Source organism: Cupressus sempervirens, chromosome 4 (assembly GCF_028749045.1).
Source record: "Cupressus sempervirens isolate cs-2001-9-10 chromosome 4, ASM2874904v1, whole genome shotgun sequence".
NCBI lineage: Eukaryota > Viridiplantae > Streptophyta > Pinopsida > Cupressales > Cupressaceae > Cupressus > Cupressus sempervirens.
This window is the reverse complement of record NC_143121.1, coordinates 125,019,872-125,031,812: the sequence shown is the minus strand read 5'-3', so window position 1 is coordinate 125,031,812 and position 11,941 is coordinate 125,019,872. Positions and strand designations below refer to the sequence as shown.

Below are 11,941 nucleotides of genomic sequence, written 5' to 3'. Positions count from 1 at the left end.
TGTCATTATGATGCTATGATAATTGATGCCCTAAATGGTAATTGACATTTCAATAGTGGTATAGCTATTTGTGCCCTAAGTGGTCATATGTGGACTAACCTAGGTTTTGTAGAGACTGCCCTAGGCAGATTCCAGTTTTGGAATGTAGGGTATGTAAAACTCAATTTATTTATTTATTTATATTTAGATTTGTTGATGATACTATCAATTTTTAGTTATGAAATTTTTGTTTAATTGATTGTAACCATTAATCTCATTCACATGAACATAATTGTTATAATAGCCTTCCCATGAATATGAAGTAATACCTATATTTCTTTGATATGCTAGTTGTTAGTTAAGACCCAAAAAAAGGGGATGTTACACATGCCATGTAATGATGTATTGTAGGCAACAACTCTTAGAAATTCTTTAATAGTTTTGAAATGAATTAATAATTATCCTTATAACAACGACTTAGGAACTATTATTGAGGACACATTTAAATTTGAATTTTAGCAATACAAAGGCTATTTTATATTTTGAGAAGTCAATCTAGGTTAATCTCACAATCTATGGATTTAACTTGGGGTAAAGAGAAATTAATAGATTTGAGAATCAATATAATCTTAAGAAATGTGTAATGAGATTAAGTTATTAGGTTATGCTATTTATCCAATTTTATATTATAACATGTCTTTTATACACTAAGAATAACTCCTTTCAAAATACATTTTTCATTGTTAATTTTTTTATTTATAAATAATAAGTTACTAAATATAATCTTAAGTTACAAAATAATATGTTACAAAATAATAAGTTACAAAATATAACTAAGAAAAACCCTTTTCAAGATAATCCAAATTGAAAAAAATACTATATATATATATATATATATATATATATATATATATATATATATATATATATATATATTCTATCACTATAACTTTCATCTAGCAATAATAAATTGTAAAATCTAATTATAATACATTTAATTTTTTTTTATCATCAAGATTGTTATATTTAGTCAACATGTCTTTGATTTGTTAATGAAGTTAATGGTTCTTAATGAATCCATCATAGATCAAGTATTGTTGAGTGAAAGGTTTTGAAACTATAAGGAATGAGATTGAGATTGTGCCCTGAACAAATGTAACCAAAAGGATACCCTTTGTCCTTTGTTCTTATTCAAAGATATTTAAGCCTATGTTCACTTGTTAGCTAGCCTAAAAATAAGTGTCTTTGTAGATGAAAAATCATCCATAAAATATAATTATTATAGTTCCATCCTCTTATTTGCTAGGGGATTAAAAAACTCGCCTACAATTGAATCTAGAGAAAAGACAGAAACATTACTCTTATAATTTTTTGAAACTCCTATTCATCTATCTTGATAATAGATCACAAAGTGTGATCCAAAATATTGACAAAAAAACAATTACACAGTGAATGCATTCTAAATTGTACAACATTAGCATTCTAAATTGTAGAAATCTTATCTTTTTAAAGCAAAAAGTTACTTCTTTCACATTATACATAATTGTCTTCCTTTAGGAAAAACAGATTATAGATTGACCTTAATCAATATATATGACTTCCCCATGTGGAGTGACCTCGGTCTAAGCTCCAAAATATGACCGTTGCCTCCTCCTCTGTTCATCATTTTATAAATGATTAAAAATTCGAAGTTAATCAAGAGGGAAGATACACCTCAAATTTAAAGAAGATACTTCCGCCACCTGTCAAATAGCCGATGTCACCGCCAACAACGGGTCACAGCGCGGTAGAATTGATGATTCAAACTAGATCTCCAACGGCTCCTTCACCGGCTCCATCATAAACCCCAGATATCCTGCAAAACCTACGACAAATTTTCTGGTTCACGAAGTCCCCTGTTCGATTCGTCTCGTTTGCAATTGTGGCGAACGATAGCGAAGTTTGAGAGGAAAGTTTCCTAAAATCGGTAAAGTTTTGCTGAATGCGGTTCTGTTGGCTTTGTTGATTGATTTTTCAGGCTGTTTTTCTGGTCAGGTACTGCAGTTCTGATGCTGATTTTGTTTATCTTTTTTATAATCTGAAGATCTTACTTGGGTTTGACTAATATGAGCGTTATCTTTTTCGTATATTCCCTGTGTTACTTGGAAATCGCATGCCAATTTATAGCCATTTTCTTATTCATATGCTTCCTTATTTTGACAAGATATCATAATTTAGAGTCTATAGCATTCGTATCTACTTGACTATGGAGTTTAGTTCTCGAAAGAAGAAGAATTCTGCTCGAATTTTTCTATCAGAAACTTGAGTACTTGTGGTGGCTGACCTGTAGTCGAGTAAATAAGGCATTGATCTCCTCTGATTTTAAGATTCTAAGATTTCTAGTATTTCATACGTCGAGGGTTTTTGAAAACGAAAATGCCCTCTTAATCAAGTTCATGAAATTTCCTGATGTTCTGGGCACCGAGTGCTCTGTATGCTGAACTGTTCAGAATTACCGAAGCCTGGTCTTATAATGGTGGTTATGATATGTACAAGGTCTTGGCATGGTTGTTTGGTTCTGCACTTTAGATCTTACATTGTTGAAGGACTGAGAAAATGAAAAGATTCTTTTGAGGTCTATTGCGTGCTTTGTGTACCTAGTCGGTTAGGGCAGATTATGGTTCAGGATACCTTCCTTGCCAAGCACCTTTGTTTGCTTTGACTAGAGGTGGATATGGTTCAGGATAGGTAGGAAGTAAAAATTGTTAATGGCCAAGCTTAGTTTATCCTTCACTCTAGCCATTCTAGCAGTTACTTTTACCGTATAATGTAGAAAGAATTGGCTCTTCAATTATGTGTATTACTCAACCTACGCACTTCTGCTGCCTTACATATTTCATTTATGGTGGTGAACTTTGATTTGTGCTTTCACTGCACCGTACCCTTTTGTGTATTGTTCCTTCCATAAATTGCGTTCTGACAGGATCTCTCCTCCTATTTGATCTTGATATTAATCTATTTCCTTCTTCCATTCATTAGAATTATAAGTATTTTATGTTCAATTTTGGTGTTCTATGCTGTAGTTTTTTGGCTTCTCTTGGTGTTGTAACAGTAAGCAAGGGAGTTCTATGGGTTCAAATTTTTGTGAGTTATTGAGAGTTCAATTGTTCTGTTTTTGGCGAGATTCTGTTGATAAACATTTCATAGAGTTTCCTTAGAACAAACAGGGAAATATTATTCACAGGTTACCCTTTTCTGTGTTGTCATTGTATATAATTTGATTTTTGTTGGGTTACACTGTTACTGACCTAGTTCCAATACTCAAGGTCTTAAAAAATCAACCTTCTACACACACTAGGTGAGTCCACTGTATGTGTTAACCCAAGTCATTCTCAGGGCAATGCTGTTTCTTAACCGTCTTTCCCACTTCTAGATTTACCGAGTTTGGGTCAAATTATTGTAATGAGAGGGTATGTAATGTAAACTAACTTGCTTACTTCTCTTTGACCCCTCCCCATTAATAACTCAATTCCAACAGAAACTGATCTGAACTTAAATTCTGTGTCATTGCAGGAGGGGAGAAATCAGGGTAGGGCATGCACTTGTTATTTTTCGGTGGGCACAATCTATCTTATTCAACATTTGATCTTTTTCTTGCTCCCTAATTTTTCTTGTCAATTCCTCAGGTAAAATGCAAGTGTTAATAATTTTTTTTCTTGTTCTTTAATGAAGCATTTTCTTATGCATTCAAACCCTGGTTACTTTTGACTGATTCTTCCATAACAGCTCAACAAGATGAATGATCTTCTCACAAGGTCATTTACCAACTACCTCGACCTTAAACGGGAGGCCTTGAAAGACCTTGAGGCCGGTCCAGACATGGAGATGGCTGATTTGGGAAGTGAACAGAACCTTGGCCACTTTTTTGATGAAGTTGGTGATATAAAAGCTGACATGGAAACTATTAAGGAACTTCTTAGGAAACTTCAAAAGGCCAATGATGAGACAAAATCAATTCACAAAGCCCAAGCGATGAAATCTTTGAGGGATCGTATGGATGGTGATATTGTCACAGTCCTAAAACAAACTAAAGCAATTAAGGGAAAGCTTGAAGGGCTTGACAAAGCCAATGCTGCTAATAGGAAACTACCAGGATTTGAAGAAGGAACACCTACTGATAGAACCAGAATATCTGTTACTAATGGTCTGCGAAAAAAGCTTAAAGACTTGATGAAAGAGTTTCAGAGCCTAAGGGAACGTGTTGTTGGGGAGTATCGGGAGACCATTGAGAGAAGATACTTCACCATCACAGGTGAAAAGGCAAATGAGGAGGTAATAGAAAAAATAATTTCCACAGGGGAGAGTGAAACTTTCCTACAGAAGGCCATTCAGGAGCAGGGCAGAGGCCAGATTCTAGATACCATTAATGAAATACAAGAAAGACATGATGCTGCCAAAGAGATTGAAAAAAGTTTGCTTAAACTGCACCAGGTCTTTCTTGATATGGCTGTGCTTGTTGAGGCACAAGGAGAGCATCTTAATGACATTGAGCACAATGTCTTTCATGCTGCTCAATATGTTGGTCATGGTACCAAGCAACTCAAAGGAGCAAAGAAATACCAAAGAAGTTCCAGAAAATGTATGTGCATAGGTGTGATTCTGCTCCTGATTTTGATTCTGATCATAGTTATTCCCATTGCAACTAGCTTCCATAAATCATAGAATTATGGCAATAGATGTTGATTGTTTAAAGACTAAGGGGCATTGTGAAATCAGTGCAAAGCAGAAAATTAGTGATGCTGAATTTTGCTGAGTACTGATACTGCTGTGATCATGGTTGGAGATAATGATATATATGTTTTGGGCCTTCAAAACTCATTGACAGCTTTTAAGTTTGTAGTGAAGACACAGCAACATGGTGATTTGGCCTTGAATGGTGATGCTGAGAATATAGGATTTTCTGTCATTGTTGGAAGTTAGCAAAGAGTATAGAGTTTCACTTGAGCTCTTTAGTATTTCAATGCATCGAACTTAATATTGCTTGGTTATTTCAGTTTATGTAAAGCTCCGTAGAGCACAAAGACATTGAAAAGGGCAAACATTTCTTTTTGTGGATTTATCACAATATATGTATGTATTCTGGGCATACAAGTTTTTGGTATAGTGATGTAGCAACATTAAATTGGCATTTTTTTCCTGCTTATGTAAAGCTCCCTAGAGCATGAAGACATTGAAAATGGCAAAAATTCTTTTTCTTGATCTATCACAAGATACATTAATTATGTGCTACAATTCTGGCATACAATTCTTTGGTGTAGCAATGTACCTACATTAAATAGTCTTTTTCCCCTGCTTATGTAATGCTCTCTAAAGCATGAACACTTAAAAGAGCATACAGTTCTTTTTCTAGATGCTCAAAAAGACACTTCTGGTTGATCTTTACAATATTCTTAATGCTGTGGTTGTTCATTGTGAGTAACATCACATTTTAACCAATATCCTTTTTCAGAATTTATTGATGTAATTACTTTTGCATATTCTTGATGTTGTGGTTTCCAGCATGCAATGAATGTCAAAAAACAATTGAAAATAATACTTCTTTGTGAACTGGCTGATTCTTGGCTTGGAACTCATGCATTGCCAATATATAATAATAATACATGGGATTATTTTATACAACTTCTCTATGGAAGTATGTTTAGTTGGAGTATATTAAAATGCTTGAAAACTTTTAAGGGGACAAGTAATCTTGGAAATCAGTAGTGAAATTGAGTTTTTAGGGACCTGTATACAATGAATCACTTCTTGGTAACGATATACAGACAGGATACGGAGATATGTAGATGTAACAATATACAAAGGTTACCTTAAAATATGCAATAATGAATTACTTCCTGGTAACATAATTTACTTAATGCTATGCATCTTATCTATTGATGAGCTTACTTTTGCATATTTGAGCATTCCAACATGCAATGAATGTCAAGAAGCAATTGAAAATAATACTCCTTTGTGAATTGGCTGATACTTTCCTTGGAAGTCATGCGTTGCCCAACTTTTCTATGGACATTTGGTTAGTTAAAGTATTTCAAAATGTTTGAGAACTTTGAAGGGGACGAAATCAGGGATGTAACAATATATGAAGGTTACATTAAATATGTGAGAATAAATCACTTCTCGGTAACAGGATTTACTTAAATGGAAGATGTTATCTATTGATGAGCTGTTGCATTCTCACAGAGATTATTGCTCAGGTAGGTATTGTTGACAGGGGTCAATCTTTATCGCTGGTGAAGGAAGTAGTACTTTAAGTGACTGGAGTAGCCTGTGAAAAGGATAAAAAATTTAAGTGTCAAATGATAAGTTTTAGGTTAAGTGTTATACAAAGAATAAGTACACTACAGTTGTAGGTAAGTTTCAACAGAATATGACTGAATTTCGGGACATATTTTCCCTAAGTGGGGTCAAGAGCAAATTCTCTTGTTTGGGTATGTACAATAATTTTTTTTTAGGGGTTTTGCAATTGTAGAGCTGAGATTTCTTGCACAAAATTGCACTCTTCTGAGCCTCATCAGCTCATTACCAAAACATTGATATGAGCATTCACTGCCAAAAAAATAGTTACACTCAATGCACAACCTGGGATACAAAATAAAACCTCAAGATATAAATCATTGTATTCCAATTAGATACTAGTTAGATGAAATGTGGGTTGAAAAATAGTTGATAGAACACAATCATATGCTTTCAAAGCTTCGCAGGGGTTGCTTATATTTGGCACAATTGCGGTTTGAGCACTAAACCTTGTCAGCTCAGCACCAAAAACATCATATGAGCATTCACTGCCAAAAAATATTAGTTGCGCTCGTGTACCACCAGTCATAGGAAATAGAAGAATACATCCACTTTAAATTTCAAGATTGAAATCATGAAACACCGTATCTTATTTCTTTGTGCTTCTTAAAAAATAAAATCATATTGAATGCCTGAATATTCCAATAAGATGGTATTTACAGATGACAAGTAATCTTGTAGGGTCAAGGTGCATAATAGAAAACAATCGTATTCTATGTTTTCAAAGCTTACCAGGATAAGATCTCTGATGTAGCTTATATTTGAGCTTTTATTTGTTTGATTTATAGCCCAACATAGGGAAACCTGCCGGGGAACAGCTTTTCATGCATAGCTCAGGGGCACTTGGATATAAAAAGTAGGCAACTGGTCTACAAGGAGGTAGAGAAGGCAACGGCAGTTCTCCACTGATGTAATCAACAATTTCTGCCATTGTTGGCCTTGATCCAGGGTCACTCTGAGTTGCCAAGAGGCCCACTCCAACCAAACATTGAACTTGCTCTGGATTGTATCTCATCATCAGCCTCTTGTCTGCCACCTGCAACAATTTCTCGTTCTCATGAAGCTGCCAGGTGAGCTCCACCAAGTCCACCTCCTCTGGGCTCAAGTCATGATCCATAGACTTCCTCCCTGATACAATCTCAAGCACCATGATCCCAAAATTATAAACATCCATTTTTTCAGTAGGCTGCAAGACATGAAGGCTTTCAGGAGGCATATGATGTTCAAGCTGCTTCAATTCACCTAAACATTGCGGTTTCTGATCAGAGGAATTAACTAGTCCAAAGTCCCCAACCCTAGCTCTGAATGTTACATCTAGCAAAACATTGCTGATCTTGACATTCTTATGTACCAAATTCTTCTCCCACCCAGTGTGCAAGAAACATATCGCCTCGGCGACATCCTTTGCCACCTTGTATCTTCTTGGCCATGGAAGAACTCCTCTAGCAAACAGCCACTTATCCAGACTGCCGTTTTGCATATACTCATAGATCGTCACAAGTTCATGCTTGTCATTGCACCATCCCTTCAGAGGCACCAAATTAGGGTGCTTCAGTCTACTAATGACCTTAATTTCCTTCATGATCTTATTCTTATCTATGTTGAAGACATCTTTGGAGAACCTTTTTACGGCCACAAGTGTTCCATTCTGGAGCACACCCTTGTAGAAGACTCCCTTCCCTCCACTCCCCAAAATCTCACTTTCACTAAAAGACCTGGTGGCTAAGGATAACTCAGACATGGAAAACCGCCTGGGCTTATTGGGTGGTTCAGGACGGGCCGTATTTTTGTTTGCTATAAGTTTTGTTGCAATGAATATGGTCTGGTCCTTGGCCTTCCTGTTGCAGAGAAAGTAGACCAAAGCCATCAGAAACACTGCAACGACTGAAAGAAATATAATGAATGCCTCAGGAGGCTCCTTGGGTGCGGTTTTAGAAGCTTTGAACATCCTTCTCTCACATGTCGTCTCATTAGGCAGTCTCAGAAATGCAGAACTGGTAGCAGAAAAATTCCATGAAAGGATTTTATGAATTTGTGCTGCATGTCCTGTAGATGCAGAGAACCCCACAAACATATACTCATTCAAATAGTTGGATAGATCAAGTCCAGCTGAATAAAGTGGCTTGCTGGGCATTGGGGATCCATCATCTCTAGCAAGGCTAAGCTCAATCCTTTGGTTACCTCCATCATAATCAATCCAAGCTCTTACACTGAATCCATCTCTGAAGAAAACTCCAGCAGCATCAGCATCTATAGTTACATTTGACACTATGCTTCCCAAATTTATCCCAACATGATTGTCATTGGGGTCACCGAGTTCTTCATTTTTGAAGGTATCGAATTCTACTGCAAGTGCCTTATATTTCTCATTGCACGCATCATTGAGCATCCCCAGCCAGCCTCCAGGTCTCCCCACGGTGAGTTCATCAGGAACAATTATGAAAGCTAAGCCACTGGAAGATCCAGAGTTCGAATCTATTTGGAAGGAGAATGTTGTGTGGAATGAGGCAGGAGTGTCCGTGTCAGGATCCAACATCCTTATGGGAGAGGAATACAGGGCTTTTCCAGCCTGAAAGGAAAGATTGAGAGTATGATCATATGTACTGGGTATCTGAATTATGCCTTCATTTTCTTCCAGCCCTGCACAGCCCAGAAAACTTATTTCATGATTTATTCTATTGTGGGCTCTGAAATCTGGGAAAAACAATTGCTTTGACACATTGCTGGCAGGACCCAATTTGCTGCAGGACACTAGCTGAGTATTTAATAGAGCAAGATTGATGAGAGACATGAGGACTACCAGAAAACAGTAGCTCCGAGAATAAGCCATTCTGAACTTGAGTTATCTCCCAAGATAAAGCAGTTTCAGGTTTCCATTATGTGAGAAGTTTTACATCAATGCTTCGTATCACACTCCGTGATCCATCATTAGGATGAAAAGAGAGCTGAAAGAACAAATTGAAGTCTAAACAGAAATGAACTCTTTAAAGAGTTTTGAACCACATGCTCCCACGAATGAGAGCTTAATTCAGAGTTACACGAGCAAGAAACCTAATTGAGATACTCGGTCACTGTGGATATGAATCTAAATTAATAATTATTATTGCTGACATGGGAGAAAGACACATTTTGAGTGTATTTCCACCTGTTTTCTCATTCTTAACACACCAACAGGCCACGTAAACACAATTTAGAGAGCCACAAAGGGTGGGTCATACACTATAAAAGGGGTTACATAAGTCTATCAGAATGGTCCCATCGGTTTGGGACATGGACAAAATGGTCCCCTGGATATGATGCTCTGAGCTACCGACAAAACGAGTGGGCCGCCGATACCTTTTAGTTGGGTATTCGTACAGGCAAAAGTTGCCTCAACGAGAATAACAATTCTATCAATCTTTAACTACTTGTTGCCCGTACAACTTGGCTGAAGTGTTTATTTTCAATTGAACTACTGTCTCTATAGGTATTCATTTCCGACTGGCTCTTTTTTATTGAAAAAATTACAAGCTACACGGAAAGGAATAGCATTTAAAAACATATATATAATATCTTGCAATTCATAATAACAGTAACAGCCAAGAAACTACAGCAGTTGAATCAACTATGCAAATAGTACAAGATAAAAATGAACAGTCTACATAAACAATACGCTATACAGATAGCAGTTGTACATAAACATGAAAACAAATTGTCACAATCCAGTGAAAGAAAGGTTTTTATTTTTTATTTTCTCTTAGCCAAGGAATGAATTACAAATTTATATTGAATGGTCTAAAATTTTGAGATAATTGTTTACATATTTATTTAATTTATTTTTAATTTTTAAGTGAATAGTGTTTTTGGAAAAGATTTTTTTATTGTAAGGATATGAAAGGAGGGAAGTTTCTAGTTTGTGAGAAAAAAAGTCATTTTACATCATTCTAAAAATATTTTAAGAGTGTTCTTTTTGTTGAAGTTTTAATTAAGAAGATAGATTGGATGGTGTAATTTTGTTAGATGAAAATGTTATTTTTTAAATCATAAATTAAAAGAATGTTCTAAGTATGCATTATGTTTTTGAAATATAAAGCGACCAAAACAAGGGGGTCGGCCCTTACAAAAAAAGCTGGTAACCAGCACACTACCAACAAACACTTACAAAAGTAACAAGGTGCAACCTAGTCACATAGATAATATCAACCAAAAAGCACCAACAATAAGGAAGCAAAACTATTAGAAGTCTAATATAAACTAACCAACTAATGTTCAGGATCGTATAACCAAACACAGTAGTCAAAAACTGTAAACAAACTATAAAGTTCCAAATAAAAAAAATGTTGGCTTAAATAGGCCAACCTAATTCTTAGTAACAACTGTGAACCAACAATTATGTTGTTGCAGAAAACAAACAAAAACTAGGAACCTTAAATCCCTTAAACACATTCAAATTTTTTCTTTTCCTTTCCCAACTAGAAGGACCCGGCCCAATCATCAGCAAGAAACTTGTAGAGGAGCTTATTATCTTCCATGTCCAATTGGAGGGTGGTAGCCGTTGCATGAGTGACCTTTAGTGTAAATTTAGAGAAAGTATGGACTCTTTTTTCCAGCGGTGCAGTCTTTTCATTTCATTCCTCCTCTTTTTCGTTTCCATCCTTATCAACCTTTCTAGGTCCCTCATTAGTCTTTGTCAATTGATTTTTATCCTGCAAAACTTGAGGGTTAGCAAAAACATTACACTTTTCTTTAATTGGGGAGGAAATTGTGATGGGGGAAGTCTCCACTTTGTTATTGTCTTCACAAAAAGTTATGGGCTGAAGGGTGAAACTGGCCGAAACATGAGTCTCGGTGGTAATGTCTTTATCAATTGACACTAGGGTATTACCAGCAGATGCCTGAGAATTATCCATTGAGTTTTCGCTTTTCTCTTTTTTCCCTTCCTCATTATCTCTCTTAAAATTAGAGAGATTTTCCTCCTCCAGCTCCCTTTCCTTGCTCTCAAAACTCTCCTCTTCCTCCTCTTCCAACCTATATCTTTTGGATTTCTGCTTGTACCTAGCTTGGGATTCAGCTAGCCTTCCCGACCTTCTCCTACCCTTACCTGCTCCCTCCTCATTCGACTCCTCAATTTTCATCTCTATAGGTTTTTCAATCTTAATTTTTTTACAACACCTTTTTTCTAAAATCGACTCTAGTTTTTTCTTTTTCTTAACATCTCCGTTGGGGGAGGGGCGTGGGGTGTAGATTTTGGTACCTGTGCTGGTACTCGGGGGAGAATTTTAGTTTTGGCACTGGATATCAACCACTATAACCCTAGGGGGACAAAGGGCGAGGTGGAATTGATAGAGCCTAAAAATCGGACCTTGGTGGATAATGGTAAAGTTTAGACCCTTACTCCTTTTTCCCCTAACATCATTAACCATATCCTCCAGAGAATGTAAGAGAAAAAACATAATAGAAATGAAATCCCTTTTTCTAAAATGATTGAGTAGTGGAAAGTGATAGTAGTAGTAAACTCCAAACTTGCATTTAAGTGTGAGGTATTTCATAATCACTAGGCAGACATCGTCCCACGGAGCCGAAAGCTTATCCCTTATGAATCCTCCACTATACCTCACTGGTTCTTCATTCTCCTCAAAAAAATTGCTCA

At 36.1% G+C, this 11,941-nt stretch overlaps 2 protein-coding genes across 4 annotated transcripts; one reads left to right on the top strand and one right to left on the bottom strand.

Moving 5' to 3' along the window:
- Positions 1 to 1,732: 1,732 nt before the first annotated feature.
- On the top strand, positions 1,733 to 5,221 carry LOC149560252 (syntaxin-related protein KNOLLE-like). 2 transcript variants are annotated; one of them, XM_089824563.1, is made up of 3 exons: positions 1,733 to 2,013; positions 3,532 to 3,644; positions 3,745 to 5,221. In XM_089824563.1, the coding sequence occupies exon 3, from the start codon at positions 3,754 to 3,756 to the stop codon at positions 4,678 to 4,680; it is 927 nt and encodes a 308-aa protein (XP_089680689.1). In that variant the 5' UTR covers positions 1,733 to 2,013; positions 3,532 to 3,644; positions 3,745 to 3,753; the 3' UTR covers positions 4,681 to 5,221. The 2 variants fall into 2 exon arrangements, with proteins under 2 accessions (XP_089680689.1, XP_089680690.1); XM_089824564.1 differs by having other exon boundaries at positions 1,827 to 1,945.
- A 1,657-nt stretch (positions 5,222 to 6,878) lies between these two features.
- Positions 6,879 to 9,469, bottom strand: LOC149560251 (L-type lectin-domain containing receptor kinase VIII.1-like). Of its 2 annotated transcripts, XM_089824562.1 has the most exons (2): positions 9,113 to 9,267; positions 6,879 to 8,952 (listed from the first exon to the last, which is right to left on the bottom strand). In XM_089824562.1, the coding sequence occupies exon 2, from the start codon at positions 8,846 to 8,848 to the stop codon at positions 7,082 to 7,084; it is 1,767 nt and encodes a 588-aa protein (XP_089680688.1). In that variant the 5' UTR covers positions 8,849 to 8,952; positions 9,113 to 9,267; the 3' UTR covers positions 6,879 to 7,081. The 2 variants fall into 2 exon arrangements, with proteins under 2 accessions (XP_089680688.1, XP_089680687.1); XM_089824561.1 differs by having other exon boundaries at positions 6,879 to 9,469.
- Between the last annotated feature and the right edge of the window lie 2,472 nt (positions 9,470 to 11,941).